This window comes from Meleagris gallopavo, chromosome 1 (genome assembly GCF_905368555.1).
Source record: "Meleagris gallopavo chromosome 1, MGAL_WU_HG_1.1, whole genome shotgun sequence".
Classification (NCBI taxonomy): domain Eukaryota; kingdom Metazoa; phylum Chordata; class Aves; order Galliformes; family Phasianidae; genus Meleagris; species Meleagris gallopavo.
The window spans coordinates 85,871,477-85,889,985 of NC_139404.1; the positions used below are offsets into that span (position 1 = coordinate 85,871,477).

General features: G+C 38.9%; 1 protein-coding gene across 11 annotated transcripts in view; it reads left to right on the plus strand.

The window, feature by feature from the left end:
* The window catches only part of BBX (BBX high mobility group box domain containing), a 139,962-nt gene that overhangs the window by 69,587 nt on the left and 51,866 nt on the right, over positions 1–18,509 (plus strand). For 8 of the 11 annotated variants that reach the window (XM_085239246.1, XM_085239253.1, XM_085239262.1 and 5 more), the window contains 4 exons: positions 3,423–3,593; positions 5,126–5,368; positions 10,309–10,507; positions 15,003–15,070. In XM_085239246.1, coding sequence (XP_085095372.1) covers positions 3,432–3,593; positions 5,126–5,368; positions 10,309–10,507; positions 15,003–15,070 — 672 coding nt within the window. In that variant the 5' untranslated portion in view covers positions 3,423–3,431. The remainder of the gene's footprint in view (positions 1–3,422; positions 3,594–5,125; positions 5,369–10,308; positions 10,508–15,002; positions 15,071–18,509) is intronic. The other 3 variants (XM_085239271.1, XM_085239304.1, XM_010720593.4) reach the window with 1 other exon arrangement.

The following is an 18,509-nucleotide window of genomic DNA, read 5'->3' on the forward strand; positions in this document are numbered from 1 at the left end:
GCAACTCAGAGCTTAGTTTAAGAAAATAAGGAATAGTTTAAAATCTTAGCAAAATGAAAGTGTGCCATTAAAAATTAAGGAAGACTTGTTGCTGACTTGTTGCTGTGTTGCATGTGGTGACAGCCTATCCCAAATGTCTGCCAGCAAACAGAACTCCACTGAGTCTCAGCATGTCCCCTATTAAGCCATCGCATCTCTGAAAGTAATAAAGCTCATTAATGGCTTTCTGCTGTGAAACAATAAACAATATATTCACAGACTGGCCAATAATTAGTGCCAACTAGCTTTTGTCCTTCATTACAGAAGTATTCTGACTCAATTATTCTAGAACTAAAAGAAAGTTATTTAAAAAAAAAAAAATCCTTTTGTATTCATATAGGTGTATTTTTTTTTTTTTTTTACAATGCAGCAATCTACTTTTGTATGAGAATTCTAATGCCTCTTCAGCCCACTAAACTTGAGAAAGTGACTTCATTGCCTAGTCTCCTACTTCTTTATTTAAACAGTTCATTTCAGGGACTCCATAGCCTCCAAGACTATGAGGCATTAATATCACAGTTGTCCTCTTGTCATTTTTGGTTTTATGAAATGAGAATTTTGACCGTGAGAAGCAGAAGACTTACATACAGATGCATAGTAAATAACAGAAAAAGATGAGCAATCATTCTTCTCACTTCTCTCTCTCATCCACCTCCTTTCTTGAGGAATCTATTTTCTTCTCTTTTTTTTTTTTTTTTCCTCCGAAGCCCTATATATGTGTGTATTTATAAGACATCCAAGAAATTTGTGACTCTCTGATCAGTGTGTCCAAGACCAGAAAGGAAATAGATCAGCCAGCACAAAAAATAAAAATAATAATAAAAAAATAATTTAAAAGATCTTTTTATTGGTGCACTGCTTCTGGAACATTTGATCTGTATGATCATGTTATGAAGTGTATTTTACTTATTTTAAGCAAAGCTGTTCATGCTTTCATCTTGTCTTCTTGTACTGTTCCTTTTCCCTTGTGTCTCACTTAATCATTCTTAAGCCAAAACATTTCTGGTAAAATTTTGTTAGCTGGCTTTAATGGTTTTTACTCTTGCAAACTTTGAAAAGTTACTAAATCTAACTTAAAACTTATATGATATTTTTACTGATATTATAGTAGAAATTACATTTTTTTGAGATGTGGTTCATAAGTTCCAGCTATTACAAACTTCATAGTTGAAGTGCTGTGTGTATTCTATCCTATTTCTGCCACAGATCCCACAGAAACTGCCCATGACTTGTTTTGTGACTTTCAGTGGAACCATTTAATTGCATTAACGTGCTTCAGTTCTTATAGGATCCAAGTCCAGGTGAAAAGCTTGCTGGTAGGGATACTTGCCAGCATTCAGGGATCCTTGTGAGGGAGAGAAGGAAGTGATGTTTTTGCTGCTGATTTCCCTCTACCAGTTATTTTTCTCCCAGACAAAACAAGAAACTAACATGCCATTGATCATACGTCAAAGGGGGAAAAGGGAAAAATAAGTAGAATCTAAGGGATCTGCTGAATGAATTCCTTTGGTGTTTTGCCATTCAGAAAGTAATTAATTGCAATAAAACTTGTGTTGTCATTTAATCATGTGTGCATTCACTTGAAAATTGAACATCTTGCTTATGTAATTACATTGTCAAAATGTTCCATGCAAAAAAAAAAAAAATCTGAGACTTGAAAACTGAAGATCTTCAACAGTAATACTGCTATACTGTTGATCAGCATCAGAAAATACCCTGAGTGGCAAAAGCAGATGGTTATTCAGTGTTTTAGGAGGAGACGCAGGTGGGAATCACCGTGCAGCAGTGTACATGGCAAAATTTACTTTTGGATAGGAAAAACTTCAAACTTGCATTTCACTATACTGAACTGCTGCTCAATTTTTTTCACCCTTTATTATTCTTCTGAAGCTGAAGTTGTTTCTGTGTATTTCATTTCCAGAGTGTGTGTTGTATCCTCTTTGCAAGTCCTAGATAAAGATTTTGGTGAAATGTTGCTTGATTGTTTGCTATATAATACTTGCTGAGAGGGCAATTGTTACTTGTGATAAATTAACAGTGATAGCCATGCAATCAAAGTTTAAATGTGCTCTGTTCAGAAGCAGGATGATAGGAGCAGCAAAGTGTGGAACCGAACAGAAAACTGCTAAGTCCCCCTCCCTGGAAGCATTCACAGGGCAGCAAATACCACTGATAAACAAGGAGGGATGGCAGGACTTATAAAGTCTAGTGTACATACAAGAAAATGCTGTTTTTACATATTCCTAAGTTAAAATGCTTGAATCTATCTAATTCAGGGTTCAGTTTTTTCTTCAATGAGTGGTGTCCGAAGTTCCTTCTGCTTTCTGTACTTTTCAAGTCAGCAAGGGAAGCAGCTGTTTATATGCGTTTCTGGAGCAAACAAGAGCGTACCACCAAAATGCCAGTGAATTAACCACCAAGAATCACCCTGGGAATACATCAGCCAAAAGTAGAATTAGTAGTTGAGAAATATGTATGAGTGTGGCAGGAGCTGTGACGGCTCTTGCTGCTGGGCACTGCTGCGTGAAGTGGTCCCAGCAAGGTGTTTGATCTGTGTAAGTGAGGTGTAAGAGCTATGTAAGTGCACTGCAGATCTTACCTGGATGTAGCAGATCTTCTGAGCCATCTCTGACATTGGTAGTTAGCCTGTGGTGAGGATATGTTCTTACTGAGAGGTACTTTAAGAGGTACTTTGAAGGACACATGTGCAAGACAAGTATGAGAAATTTGTTTACCTGTGTGGATGGTGCATAGGCTTTTGTAGATAAGTACTTTTAAGAGTGTCAGAATAACTACTTCTGGTTGTTGTACTGCTTCAAATTTGTCTGTGAAAATTCATTTCTGTCAGGCAGGGAGTCAGATTTCCTTATGATACTTTTTATTAGTAGCACTCTGGAAATCCTAGCTCATAGTGTCATGGGGTTCTGCATCAATATTGCTATATATGTGTATGATTAACAGATGAGTAGGTAGTTATACATTTTATGGTTAAAAAGAGGGATTTTCTGACTTATTCTATAGCAAAATATGAAAAAATATAGTGGGAACAGCACTAGGAGAGTAGTGAGTTTCACTCGATGGAGTGTGAGAACTGTGAGCACTTCTGTGCTACCATTTAGGGAAGAGTATACCTGAGAGCCGAGTTGGCTAGTGTACTGGTTTCATTTTCTTAAACTGTTTGTCACTAGTTGATCAGGTGGGAAAAGTTAAGAAAGATGCATCCTTGTTGGCAGTGATGGTTGAAATAAACCTCTACCTACTGCCCTGCCAGAATCTTCTCAGAGTCTTGCATTGGTGCCTCTGGCATTTTAGATTTCTATAAGTATGATGGTCATTTGTGCTTAAGGGTTTGTTGTGAACATATGACTGTTTTTGCATGGCAGGTCACAGTAATGAAAGGCAGTAGTAGGAATAAGGATCATTCGACAGAAGGAGAAGGAACTGGGAAACGACCAAAAAGAAAGTGTCTTCAGTGGCATCCCCTGCTTGCCAAGAAACTCCTTGACTTTTCTGAAGAGGAAGAGGAAGAAGAGGAGGAGGAAGATATTGATAAGGTAGACTTCATTGGATACTTGGACTGCAGAAGGTGAATGATGGGTCAGATTCACTTCAGCAGTGTTTTTATTTTATTTCTTGCTGTTCTCTTTCCCAAGCTAACCCAGTCAATTAAAAAGATAAATAAGGTGATACCATGCACATAATGCTGTAATGAGAAGTAGCAAACAACAAGCAAATGTGGATTGCCAATCATGATTTGAAAATTTTTGACAAACCCCTGTTTTGTAGAGTTAGTTTAGTAGTTTTAATCAAGTTACTTTAATAGCATGTTGCACATCTTGGTCTTGATTGCTTAAGGTTGTTCTTATGATGTATTTTTAATTGTTTATTTTAGACATAGTGTTAGCCGGTGCTCAATATCTGCCTCCTGTGACTTTGAAGACATACCCAGCTATCATACTCATATTTTTCCTCAAATCTGAAAGATTGAAAGGGAAAAAGAAGGAAAGGCTGACAAAAATTTATGCTATCTTTGTGTAAGAAATTTGACCTCTCTTCTGGAATATTGTGAGCACAAATGGAATAATCTCCCTGTTCTGACACTTGATACTTTGGTGTTGTTTAATGATATTAGATGTAACCTTCTTTCATAAGGACCCCACTGTGTCACCTCACAGATATACACTTAGAGTCAACCTCTATAATGAGAAGCGGGTATGGGAGCTGTTTGTTTTGGAGACACGATATTTCCATCGTGTGGATAACGTTCATATTGGCATCTCCTTGATGCCCTGCTAAGACAAGAGTGAGAGATCAGTGCTGAGGAGGTATACTGGAAAGGACGAGTGGTCCTTGAAGAGGATAAGGAGCAACTAGAAGGTGGCAGTGCTGACTATTGAGCTCATGGATCACCTTCCACTATGCAGTATAAAATAGCAGTGTTGTGGTTAGGTAGGTTGTGGCTTTCTGTCTGCTAATAACTTAATTAAGTTATAATTAGCTTTATGTGGTGTGGCTGTTGCGTGAATAGTGTGCTGGTCTCTGAGCTGAGTGAGTGCATTTTGGTAGTGGATTCTGTTGAGAATTGCCCTCTGGCAATGACCGGGCTGCAATGCAGTGATTGTAGTGCAGTTCAGCCCATAAGCTGGGAAATGAACGTCAGGAGCTGGGGAAGCAACTGGTACCTGTGTGCTCTTGTTCCTGTGGACTTTGTCATTGTGAACATGTGTCACTGAAGTACAAGGCAACTCAGCTCACTTAGTGAGAAAAGACAAAGATGGTATCTACTATGTAGGAAATGGGTGTAGGGAGGATTATCCTCCTTTTATCCCTTTTAGGGAGGTTGTTAGAGAATAGTCCTCAACTTAGAAATCTGCTCCACTTGCAAATCAGTGCTTAAGTCTTTAATGAACCTTGGGCCTTTGGGCAAAGTCTGATATGGAATTCCTGATCTTCTAGGTGGAATGGATGGCCTTTAGAGACACGCGTCCAAGTCTATATGCATCTTCCTCGTTCAGACAGAGCATAAACTCAGTCTCTGAGAGGCATGAATAACCATGTTTACATCCCTTTCCTTTGGTTCTGTTAGGTGCCACTCCTTGGCGCTGATGGTTTAGAGCAGGATGCTGATGAAACTGAAGATGACGAGTCCTCAGAGCAGCGAGCTCGCCGACCAATGAATGCATTTCTCTTGTTCTGCAAACGCCATCGCTCTCTGGTGCGGAAAGAACACCCTCGCCTCGATAACCGTGGCGCAACCAAGATCTTGGCAGATTGGTGGGCTGTTCTAGATCCAAAAGAGAAGCAGAAATACACTGACATGGCCAAGGAGGTAGGTTCTACATGAATGGATGATGCAAAGGGAGCTTATTACGCGGTTATCTGTCTCATGTTTTTTAGTATATTAAAAAATTTTGGTGGGGTCTTTCTCTTCTCTGAACTCCTTAGCTTACCCAATGGGATTATGGTACCCAGAACCAAGTTGTTCTCGCTTTGATTCTCCTGGTCTTGCTGACCAGAAAGGGAGTAAAGAAGTCTGTATATGCAAATTAGTATGGCTCTAGTAATCATTTGAACAAAGCATATGCCTTTTGTGGTAGATAAAACCTGATAATCCCAGCAGTGCAAACATTTACCTGATAGATTGTGGCATTTGAAAGCACTAAATTATACAGTTCTTGTCAATTGACTGTAATGATACTTACATCGTGCTGCGCATTTGCTGTCAATAATGTAGCTTGACCAAGCCAAAAGTATAGTGAACAAATTCAGTCCCTTTTTACTTTTAATATTAGTTTAACTACTAAGTACTTCCTAGTTTAAGTACTCTCCCCATATATTGATAGTAGAGCATGCAAGTTACTTTGGTTAATATTGCTCTGAAAGAAAATGCAGTAGTAATTGATATGTGTGATGTAGATTTTGTGTAACCATTGAATTCAATCTTAGAAAAAACAGCAAAGAGCCAGTTAGTAGGAAGAACTCTCATTTGCTGATATTGTTAGGATACTTCAAGAAGTGCAGATAGCTGTGAAACAGTTGGGGAAAACATAGCCTGTGTCTTCCATGTCACTTGAACTTGACTACTACTGTTAACACATGTATGTAAGATCTGGACATTCAGTAGTTTGTGTGAACATGGAAAGGCTCGCAGGAACAGCCAAGTGTTCTGCAGAAAGGTCCTTTTTAAAGCATAAGGCAGGGTATGACATGGTGTTTAAAAACTTGACTCTCGGCTTTGTCCAACCATTCCTGATATGTTCTGCATTCCCACTTACAGATTAGTGATGCTTCTTGAAATGTGTGGAAAAAGGGCAATTAGGAGACTTGGTACAGATACAGAGAGAGGAAAAATGAAAATGAAGAAAGTGGTTTTTTTGGAAGAAACAAACCTGATGTGACTGTTTATTTAGCCTTTTGTCTTGCTGATGGAAACTCATTCATTAAGAAGGAAAATAATTGCAGAACTTCTGTATGAAGTGACACATCTGAAGCTATTAATCATACTGTCGAAAAAATCATTGTTTCTATAGTAATTTTTTTATTTCTTCTGGCACAGTACAAATTGCATGTTCAACGTCAAAGAGAAACAATAAATCTTTAGTAGTTCAGATCATTACCACCAGTTCCAAGAATGTGTAGAACAGAGACAATGTATAATTTCTATTCCTTAAATAGTTGTGTTACAACAATAATTAGAAGCTATAATATGCCACTGAAAGTATCTTTGCAAACAAGCCTCTTCTGTGTGTGAATCGCTTGTTTAACGCTCATTCTTATAGTTAGGTTTACTGCTGAGACTGTTTGAAAGATGCTAATATTAATTCCAGAGAGAGACTGTATTGATATTTTGTTTTTTCCTAACAAGAGCGTATTTAAAAATCAACCAGTTGAGTGCCTTTGGAATGACTTCAAAGTACTGCTGTAATTTTGTCTTTAAGGACATACATATACTGACAAGACACATTTAGGTAAAATAAGCTCATTCATTGTATTTTAAACCTCAGTGAGTTTATATATGTATATGTGTGTGTGTGTGTGTATATATATATAAATTGCAATGGTTACAACTTCTGTTGGATTATAAACTTGAGAATGGTTTTATTACTTGAAGCCAGAGATCATAAAACCAGTTAAATCAGGTCTAGCATCTAGTAAGCAACTTTGTTTATCACTTGTGTAGTACCAGCAACTGATACTATCTCAGCAGTATGCAAATCAAAGTATAGCTGCCTTGGCACAGGAGAAGACAAATGCCTGGTCTTCCCTGATGAGCTCACCAATGAGCTCACTAGGTAACCCAACAGCCTTCAGGAATGTGAAGAACAGTGTAGTATTTTGGGGGATAGTTTTACTTTTTTGTTTGTTTATGTAGATCTCTAGTATGATTTTTACTTATTTACTTTTTCATAGAAAGTTGGTGGAATTTAAACATATGTTTAGCATTTAGAACATGGTGACTGCTGCCCAGAGGTGTAGCTTGAATCCGCTCTGTGAGCTTCTGAAGAAGCAAACTTTTTATTTGGTGATGACAGCAACTCAAGGAAGTTACATTTAAGTGCAATACCTCTTCTGACTTCGGCTTTGAAGTGGCATCTGTCCCACCACATAATGCATCCTTCCCCAAGCTTTCACAAAGAGGAATGATGCATCATACCAAGCTCACAAACATATCCTTTTTTTTAAATTATTATTATTCTATCTGAGATTTCAGGACATGACCCTAAAGGGCAGTCCTGAAGGCACTGGTGTGTGCCACTCTGCCTGGGAACAAATGTGATGTCTTTACTTTCCAGAATAAGGAAATTTCTTTTTCTTTTTTCTTAAAGTGACTTTAGAGACTTCCTTAGGCCACTGTGTTAAATTGGTTTACTGCACAGTTGGTTGAGTGGAGGAAAGGAGTAAGCTCTCCTATTGCCTTAGGCTGTTTCTTGTTCCTGTGTAGCTCATTTAAGTTATCTTCTCATGACCTGCCAAGCAGAATCTATCACTTCTTTTTAGGTCTTGGTCTAATAGTCACAACAATCAATACTGAAAGTCTGCCAGAGGTTTGGACCAGGCCCCTGTAAGCCTTTTATAAAACTGCTTCTTGGTTCTTGTTTAACTTTTACATTTATTTATTTTCCTTTTATCACAAGTGTTGAAATTCTGAAAATAGCCACTGAGTTGTCCTCCCTGAAGTGACTCCTGAATGGAGTTTCAAGAGTGCTCTTAACATTAGCTTTTTGGCTTTGCAGACGCAAAAAATCCATTAATACACTATGCCACTTGTATTGCCCTTGTTGGAAACTGATTAAAAGCTTATTGCTGCTTCGTCTTACAAATGGTGTGAATTATGGTCCTCATTTGATGGACAGCCTGTCAAATTAATCTGTAGAATAATTCAATTATTTAGAGCAGCAGTGCTGATACAAAGAGCTTACGTACTTCATCGCTAGAGGTTCTGTGCTTTTAACTCAGCAGGCTGGAAACATGATTCATGAGTGGGCTGGAGCTTTAACAATGGAAGGCAAAGCTTTCTTTGTGAATTTCCTTTCCAACTCTTTCCTTATCCCCTCCCCTTCCCTTCCCTGGTGAGGCTATTTTTGTGGTCTGCATTCACTGGTGAAATGAACTCCCAAACCAAACTGAGGAAAAGGGGTGAAGTGAGAGGTGCCACGGACCTTCATCTGCAGATTTAGTACATCTTCCCTGTTCAGAAAATACAGGGTGTATGTGGGTCAGCAGCCCCTGCAGATTTTTATTATTTATAGCCATTTCTATAAATACAGGACTTGACACAGTAGGTTCACACAGTGCCGTGCTGCTTGTAAATTGGATCATTTTTATCCTTGCTACAGTCTGGAGGTAGAGAGTGCCAGCTGACAGTGTAAGACAGAAGTGAAAGTAAGAGAGATGTGCATGTGGCAGGGAGGCTGCCACAAGGCACGGTGTTGTGTGTTGAGCTGGGAAAGTATGGCAGTATCTCTGCTAGAGGACAGGGCTCTGAGTGCCCTTTCTGTTTGATACCAGAGGGAGTTTTTTCCCCTCTCTGTGAGTTCCTGTGCATGTATGTGTGTGAAACATAGGTGCTTTTCTGTGGTAGAATTGGGATCGTGAACAACTGGGTAGGTGGGAGCATGTCTCATCACAGAAGCAGCTCTTTGCAGCTGCCCTGGCATATAGCCAAGGAACTCACTTGGTTGCTTGTAGCCATCAAGACCAGACCTACCTAATAATGGCTTGGGAGGAATTCAGCCCCTTCTCCCTGCAGTGAGCCCTGGTTCATGCTTGGCAGTGTGCCTCCCACAGCAGCAAGTGCTCCAAGTCACTATTGCTTGTTAGGCAAACATTTGCAGCTGGAATGTTTGGCATGTTCCTCTGATTCGTCTGTTTTCTACCTTGCAGGTCAGCAAATTTGAAATAGTGAAGTGTGCTCATCTTACTGCTGTTACTATTTAATTTTTTTAAAAAAATTCTTTCCTGGGCAGCAAGATAGTTGGGAGATGTCACCTCTGCGTTTGAGAATAGAATAGATCCCCATCCTCCCCTTTATTACCTCCCCCAGCCAAACCCTGTAGGATCCAGGACTTACTTCCCCGTGTGTAGTCTTGCTTAGGTTGTTTTGATGCCTCATACCAAGAAGACAGCAAACAACTAAGATACGTGGTCAAGGCCAAAGGAAATTTTAAATGGTCCTACTTCATTTTATTGCAGTCACACAGGATTGTTTTGGAGAGAAGGCTGGGGTGACTTCAGAAGCTACTAAAAAAGAGAGAATCCTGGTAGCAGTTTCTTTTCAAATGAACGTGCTTGGCTTGGAAAAGAATTTACTTCAAATATTTTAAAATATCGACCTGTTAGAGAACAAGTGCGAAGGGACATTACTCTGCATTTATTGCCAAGTGAATGTTTTCATTTCATTCAAACTAGAAAACAAACAGAGTGTACCTGAAAAAGAATTCAGAAAGCTATCTTCTCTCTCAGAGAAGATATCTCTCACTCTCTCAGACAGTGAGCATACAAGCCCCAGGGAGTTGTTTGTAGGATCAGAACTTAGGCCTGATGTGCATAATAAACCCTCAGGAAAGGAAAGAGAAAAGTGACTTTTTTTAAAATATGGCTTTGCTTATCTTCTTTTTAGACTATGTTGGTGGTTGGACTCTTAAGCACTCGGTTAAAAAAATCAAGGCATTTAAGGATTATTTATTGAATCCTCTTACAGGCAGTGCACTCTGCTGCCTTGTAGATAATGTCACGATCAGTAATTTTTTCTTTTCTTTACTTTTCTAGTACAAAGATGCATTTATGAAGGCAAATCCAGGGTACAAGTGGTGCCCCACAACAAACAAACCTGTGAAAACCCAGACATCCACTGTTACAAGCAGGAAGAAGCTGTGGGCCTTCCCTTCAGACTCTGCAAAAGATATACCAAGCCCAAGGAAAGTGACAAAAAGTGAAGAAATGCCACAGCTTAACTTTGGGATGGCAGGTGAGACTTCAGTCTTGGGAGGTTTCTCATAGGTGAACATCCTTATTTTGTTTGAGGACTTGACATTGAGGTTGAACTGCAAGACCTACGAATATGTTTCATGTTCCCAAATTAGGTTGCTAAGACAGTATTTAAACTTCTGCATAACAACTTTGTACCATTTTCTATAGCTTATGTTTGTTTTTTTTTTTTTTAGAGTCAAGTCCAGATATATATGACATCTTTTAAGGTGTAGTCATTTGGAGTCCAGATGTGATTAATTCTTTAGCTCAGGATTGTCTGCTGTTAAAACTAGAGATTTTCATTTTCTAGTTCTTGTGGATGGTTGTTCCTAAGGAGCTAAGTTGTCTGTATTTAAAGCAAGAAAAGTATGATTTCATTTTACTTAAAAAATAAAAAGAAGTATAAACAAAAGTCAGTACAGCTGGAGAGCTTGTACTGGTGAAGAACAGATAATCTCTTGCTGATAGCCAAAACTAGCAGAAGCTGTTGCAGTTGTGACCTTTAAATATAGATATATTAATGTTCTTAAATACTGGCAGCTTAAGAACTGAGTGAAAAATTATTCCCTCACACACACACCTTTCCTCTTTAAAGTTTCTCATTTTATAAATGCCGATGCACTACAGACTTTTCTGTATCCTACCTAGTTTATGATGATTGTGTCACAGGATTTTTCTGCTTAGTGACATCATGTGCTGGAGAAGGGAAAATGATTTTGTGGAACAAGTAGGGAAAAAAAGGGATAAAAAGGCATTTATACTTTTTTTTGCCAGCTTAGTGGTATGAAATTTCCTGTAATGAAATTTCCTCCTGGCTACAACGAAACTGTGAAATGTAATTCAGCATACTTTTTCATGGCACATAGTTACAATGAGAGATCAGTTCTAAAACCTTCAAGCCTCCTCATCCCATTCTGCTTTGGCTAGCAGAGGGGCATAATTTATTCTCATTACAAGTTCATAGACTTAACTGGAAGAACAAGGAGTAACTCTTGGTCTGCCCAGCTGCTGTCCCTCACCTGATAGGAGAGATCTTTAATCAACATATGACAGAGAACTTAAGAATTAATTAGAAAGTAATCCATTTAATCTATAGAGACATTCAATTCTGAGGAAGGCCTTATTTTGTTTTAATGTGATTTTTTTATTTTTTTTTTTAAATTCCTTCACTTTGAACTGAGTAAGCAAGTATAGTGATTCATAGGGGTCTTGCTCCATTCCCCTGCAAATGAAGTCTGGCTATTTTATGAGAATAGCAGTTGTCCATGAATTAATGACTGCTTCTGACAGAGATGTAGCAGCATCTAAGTCACAACAGGTCTGTCACACGAAATGGATTATATGTGTCATAGTAACCATGTTTTGTGTTCTTTCCTCAAGTTCATGTGATAGCTTAGTTCAGATCTGACTGCTGAGTCTAGGACATCCTCTTTTAAAATCCAGGCTGTGTACTGGCTGATTAACTAAAATGTAGCTGAATGACCATAGAAATACCTTTGTCTCTGAAATGCTTCTGACTTGACTGTTTTGTGTCTTCAAGGCAGATAGCTTCATTAGGACAAGGATTATATGACAATCCACAGTCATTCCAGGAAACCCGCTTTACTTGTTTGCAACTGTAAATCCTTTTTTGATTTATTTTTGCTTGTTATGTTTTCCAAAATTAAATGAAATATGTCCCCCTGCTGGCCGTCTCTGCTCTTACCTGCAATGTAACAGCATCACTGGGCTTCTGATCTGCAGCATCACTAGTGGTGTCCTTGCTTGTCCAGCCTGTGAGTTGCATTTGAGCATGCTTTTGTCATGGCATGGCTCTCCTGTGTTCTGTTTGAGGGTGTAAGGCAAAGACAGCTGTTGTTCTCAAGTGAAGGTGTCCATTACAGCATCTACTATCACAACTACAGAGCTAAAGTGGGCAACATCTTTTCAGGAGGAAAGTGGAAGATTTAAATGCTTTTACATTTCTGTCTCAGAAGAAGACACTCCCTAGAATAGCCAATGTCATGATAGAGATGCAAATTTTATTCTTTAGAAAGAAGCTTAATTCTGAACTCAGGTGAAAGTTAATTGAAACTCTTACTCGATGATCTTTGCACTTAGCTCTTTCTCAGTTCTTTCTTTTTCTCAGATTGAAAAATTGTGATGTTGAACAAGCCAGCCTTCTAAGTTTCTAACCAGACTAATACAAAGAAAACATATAATTTCCATACAGTGAGATGGTGTAAGCTTAATCACTGCTGAAGGCTGTTGAGGAAGCCACAAATCACTTCCTATTCTGCAAGTCAGATGTGTGTGCTATTTTCTCATAACTGTTGATTTAACTGTAAAGTACTTAAAAGTAGCACTTAGAATTCTTTCTCTTTCATGCTAGTAGGTTCTTAGTGCCATAAGAGAAGCATTGTGCTGAGAAGGCACTATAAGCACATGGCACAGTTTGTGTGTATACATTTTTGTCTTCCTTTAAGTGAAGTTATTTTGTAATTTAAAACCTTTGTGGAAGTATTTCTGTCTTTATCAAGATCAGACAGTTAAATGCTAGCCCTTTGCTCCAGCTGCAGCATAAATATTCAAGTTGCTTGAGCGCAAAATTAAATGTTCACTTTACACTAAGCTGTCATTTTTTTCTCCTCATGATTTTTAGTTTTAAATAAACACTTTAAGTATTTGCTTACTTGAAGGAAGTGGGGAAAAAAAGGTCTATCCTTGACCTGTTGTTAGACTACTTATTTGAATAGCAGAAATCTGAGACCACGTACTCAGCAAAGAAGATATTTAAGAAGTAGAGGAAGAATTTTAGAGCTAGTTCTGAAGTTAGCAGTTAGTGAAGAACACTAGTTCTTCAGTTGGCAAAAACTAAGGAGGAAGACCTAAGGCAATTGGGGTGAAACTCAAGAGAGTGGCTATGGATGATCAGTGTGATGAGGGCATAAGACAGTGCTGTCAGGCAAAGCATTTTCAGGAACAGTAGAGAAAAACTAATGCTGTTGAACAGACCACAGAGCTCATCTGACATGGTTGCCCTACTGATCATACATACTCAAGAAGGTCTGACTCTACCTGGAATAACTGAAGGGGAGAGCTGCAGGAATCACAAGGACTGTGGAAGATGAACGTTTGATGACATCAGAAGATCTTGATTTCTTTAGGCTAGTAAAGCTAGTAGAGGATGAACAGGGGTCACTCCTGTAAATATAACGGGAAAACACCATTTAAAAAAAAACAGTGATCTCAGCTTGAAGGTGTGAGCAACAGAAAAATAGAAGTGTACCTTTGCTTTACTCTGAATGGATTTAAGCTGAAAACTGGAAGATAGCTCTAAATGCTTAAGATTTGGCTTCTACGTTGTCTTTTCAATGGGAATAAACAAAGTAGAAAGCAACTAGCCAGCCCCTAACTGTGAAATATGGAGCTCAGTAAGATCATATGGAGATCTGGAGATTTCTTCCAGCTTTTTTTCCAAACTACCTGTCTGCCGAGTCATTGTCTTTCAAGATGTGTGTTCAGTTTTGAATTGTTCTGATTCCCTCTTGTTCGAAGCAAGATAATGATTCTTCTTTCTCTCACAGTGTAGCTGCTGTATGAGCCATTTGGACCACGGACTTTGTCTTTCCTTCTGTATAGCTCTTTGTTAAATTGTGACCCTGTATTGCTTCCAAGGCACTCTCCCAAAATCAGACAATTAGTCTTCATAATGATGAAGAGCAAACACTGTTTGGAGTGGAAAAGCTACTCCATGAGTAATGTTGTACCAGTGTTGATAGTTTTCACTTTTTGTTCCTATTTTTTTCAGAACTTGTGAGGTGCAGGAAGGCTGGAGGCTAGAAACTGTCAGAACCGAATAGTTGGAGGAATAACATTTATCTTCTTTCTATTTTCCTCAGCTAAATGTTGTATTGGTTGGGCAACAAGTAGGCAGGCAGCCTGCCTGGCCAGTGCCTGTGCTGTATTGGCACAGAGGATTGAGAGTGCTTCATGCTTCAGGGTTGTCAGGCTGACACTATTCACCACTAAATGCAGTTCTAAATTAAAAAGAAAATAGGGATTTTGCTTCAGAGCTTTATCATGTCATTCTGTTCCATCCCTTTACTTGTTCATTATCTAAGGTAGGTAGCCAATCCCTTGGTAGGAGCATCCATTGAGTTATAAACAAGTGTGATATTAAAGTTTCTTTGTATATATTTGTGTATGAGATCATTACACTTGCTGTTTTAAAGATATTCATCTCTGTAGTGCATAAAACCTTTGGCGGTAAAATTTGTAAATCCACGCAATGGGGTGTTAAGCACACAAATCCAATTAAATCCTTCAAACAGCTTTGAAAGCCTTTCCCAGAGGGTACAGAAATGGTTATTTGTGATTCTCTTGAACTGCCTTTTATGCCAGCTTGCTTAGAGTGTCTGTGACAAGTAGTCTTCTGGGGGTTTAGCCCTGCAAATGGTTCTTTAAACAAGCAAATGAATAAACGTGTAAGACTTGGTTTTATTCTTTAACAGATCCTACACAAATGGGAGGCCTGAGTATGCTGCTTTTAGCTGGGGAACATGCCCTGACTGCACAAGAGGTAAGGATCTCTCTTCTTTACCCTTACCAGAAGTTCTCAGCCTAAAAAGAACTCTGAAGGGAAATATTTGTCAGGTGAGAGGCAGAACTTAAGATACTTCATGGGTAACCTCAGGTGGAACTGAAATGTGAATCCAGTGATGTGGGTCTTGTTCTCCAACCGGTCCTGGGTTTGATACCAGTTTGGTACTCACTCCATGGACTGATGAATACATGAGCCAACCAGGCAAATCTGCCCAATGAGAGGATATTATCACAGATGGAAAAGATGAGATATAGTGACTGTAAACAAACAAGTGATTTGCAAGCTCTTTTGGTCAAGGAACTCATGTGCTTATGTTCTTGCATAATACAGGAACTCAGCTTGGCACAAATAGCAGAATAAATATTTAATAATTTCCATATAGTCATTATATATGCATTCTGAAACCATGCAAGTGCTAACAAGTAATCAAAGTATTGCAGTCTATTCCTATTGACTCTGGGTCTAAAGGGAAGTTAGCAGTTTACTTGCAATTGCAAACATTTTATTTTTATAGAAGACTGCAGTAAATAAGTGTTTCCTGCATATCTCCAGGAGGGTAGAGAGCTCTGGTCTTTCTTTAGACTGATTGTTATTCATGACCTTCTTTATGGGACGGTTTTGAAAATTGTTCATAAAGTACCTGATATATTGCGTAAAATAGATAGTCATTTTCACTTACTACCTTTTGATTCAGTCTGTCTGTGATGGTTAGATATGGAGCAAATACTTTGTAGGCTTGTGTTACCCCAAATGCAATAAAATTCCCCAAAATGCTTAGACTTGTTTAACCGAACAGCACTTCTGTCTTGTCATCTGTAGGATAGAGGAAAGAGGATTCATGAAATGTTCACCTCTGCACACCTTGACAGCCTGCAGCTGTATTTCCATGTTTATGCTTGAATAGTTTCACACTTAAACAGTGTTTGGGAGGTGGCAGAATAAGCCAGGAGGTGGCATGACTAGCTAAAAAAGAAAAGCTCAAGAATTCATTGTAGAAGTGCTAAGATTCTTCCCTCTTGAATGGGGAGACTTCAGCTGGATTTTATTGATATGAGGGAGAGAGAATTCTTTATCCTGAGGTAACTGTTGAAGTATCCCTCAGTAAAAAGGTTCAGCTGTTGCTTAACTGTGGAAAATATAGATATTGTTTTTACATAAGTCAATAAGTGTATGCAGTATCTAAAACTCTTGACACTTGCATTGAAAAAGGGAAGGAAAAAAAAAAAGGTATCGTTTTTTAAAAGAACGTTCTAAATGAAATCATGTAGTCTTCATTTCTATTAAAATGTGCGTGTCCATTTAAAAAAAAAAGTGTATATAGGGTTCTTCAATTGGGGAATTGCCTTAGTGGAGACTATTTAGTTTGACTGTCTGTGTATTATAATGCAGGCTTGGGTGGCCTTGTAAGCATATGTTTTAAGATACTATTAACATCTTAAAAGTTGTTGATATAAAGGAGAGGAGCACTGTCACACAGTTTGTTCAGGACTTCAGAAAAGATGAGAAGAAGAATACTTAGGTAATAACTCTTCTAATTCCAAATAAATTGATTCAATACCCACTGATATATATATATTTTCTGAAGCATGTGTTAAATGGATGTAAAGGGGTTTTTCAAATCAGTTTTAAAGTTAGAGTTAACATGCTTTAGATATCAGGTAACAGAGTGAGCATATACTAACAAAAAAAGGTGAAAGAGGCACAGTAGTGATATTTACAAAAGTGCTTTGATGATGTAGTTATATGCTAGTTATGTTTCTATGTCCATCATTTTTTTTTTCAATAGACAAAAGGTTTTTCATCTAATAAGAGAATTCATTCTAATATGGTGGATTTCCAAACAGAGGCTTCGAGCTATTATTAAATGGTAGGCGAGGGAAGTTAAAAACCTTAGCAACAGCAAATACAAGATGGACACAAGCAATTTTTGCCTGGCATTTGGGTCCTTTTACCAGTTAAGCAAAACTGTGATGCACATACAAGCACATCTTGCTTAACACCGGAATAAAAATGCTTAACAGGCTCGCTCTTATTACTCTCATTACAGGAGAGAAAGCCTCATCCTGTTACTTTATTGCAGCTGTTTTATTTACAGAAAACCTGAAAATGTGAAGAGTGCTCCTCGCTTTAAAGCTCGCTTCCCTTCCCTGCCCACGAGATCCGTTGCTTGCCTTACAGCAGCACCTAGTGGCCTCTGTGGTTACTTCCTAGAAAATGCTGAATGTGTAGCACTGTCCAAGACCTGACTCTTGTACCAGTTTCCCCTTGCTGCTGGATATCAGGGCCACATTGAAGCCTTGCATCAGTCAGTGAGGAAGACGATCTGTTTTCAATCATTTTAAAGCAGGCTTTGGTAACCACAAGGGACTGTGGCATATGGTGGCAGCATCCTTATGGCTTCTTCCTCGCTGCTGAAGGACGGTTGTGCAGTGTGTGGTGCTGATCTGCCCAGGTCTTTACAGAGTGCCATGGCCCAGGCTGTAAATTAGAAACAGATGTCTTCAGTGCAGTGGAGGATGAGCAAGTAGGAGGAAAGAGAAGAAGAAATGATGAAAGATTGAGGACATTTTATTACTGCTGAAAAGAAAAGCTGTACAATGGCACTACTTGTACAGCTGTTCCCTCCAGTAATTATTGTAATACTTGAGTTAAATTTGATCTGGCAGTAGGTATGTGTGTCTCCAGAAGTCCTGGAGATGATCAATTTCCCCCAAGAGCGTGGGGACAACAGCTGGGTAAAAATGACATCCTCAACTTACTGCTACTGTTAAATGAAGGCAGCAGCACTGTCTTAAGATATCAGAAATTAATAGCAAAAACATGATTGTTCTAACCACAAAATCATCTTAGAATTGCTGACTGACAGGGCACCAAAAAAATCTATGCTTTAAGCACAAAACAGTAGGGAAATGGGGCCTCGCTCATTCCACAGCACGCTGTTCCCACTTTGTGACATGAAGAAATTGTGCCTGTCCCCAGCACGTGGCCTCAGACTGTGCTCCTGGGTTAGAATCGCAGAATGTCCTGAGTAGGAAGGGGCTAACAGGGATCACTGAGTCCAACCCTTGGCTCCACACAGGACCACCCAACATTCAAACCTTGTGTCTGAGAGCGTTGTCTAAATACTTACTGAATTCCAGCAGGCTTGGGGCCACATTCAGTAAATAGAATGGGAGCATTGTTGCTATGTGGTTTTGCGGCAGGGTAAAAAAACAAGTTCAGCTGCGTACCTCAGCAAATTGTCATGTGGCATCATTCTCCTGCGTTTGGATCCAGTGTTCTGGGAGTAGTACTGCTGGCAGATTCCTGAAGCAAAATGTTCTGCTGCTGCTGTCATGCTCAAGCATCTGGAGCAGACAGCAGCATGAGCAGCAGTACAAACTGTAGGCCTGGTTACCCTGTGGTGCTTGGTTCC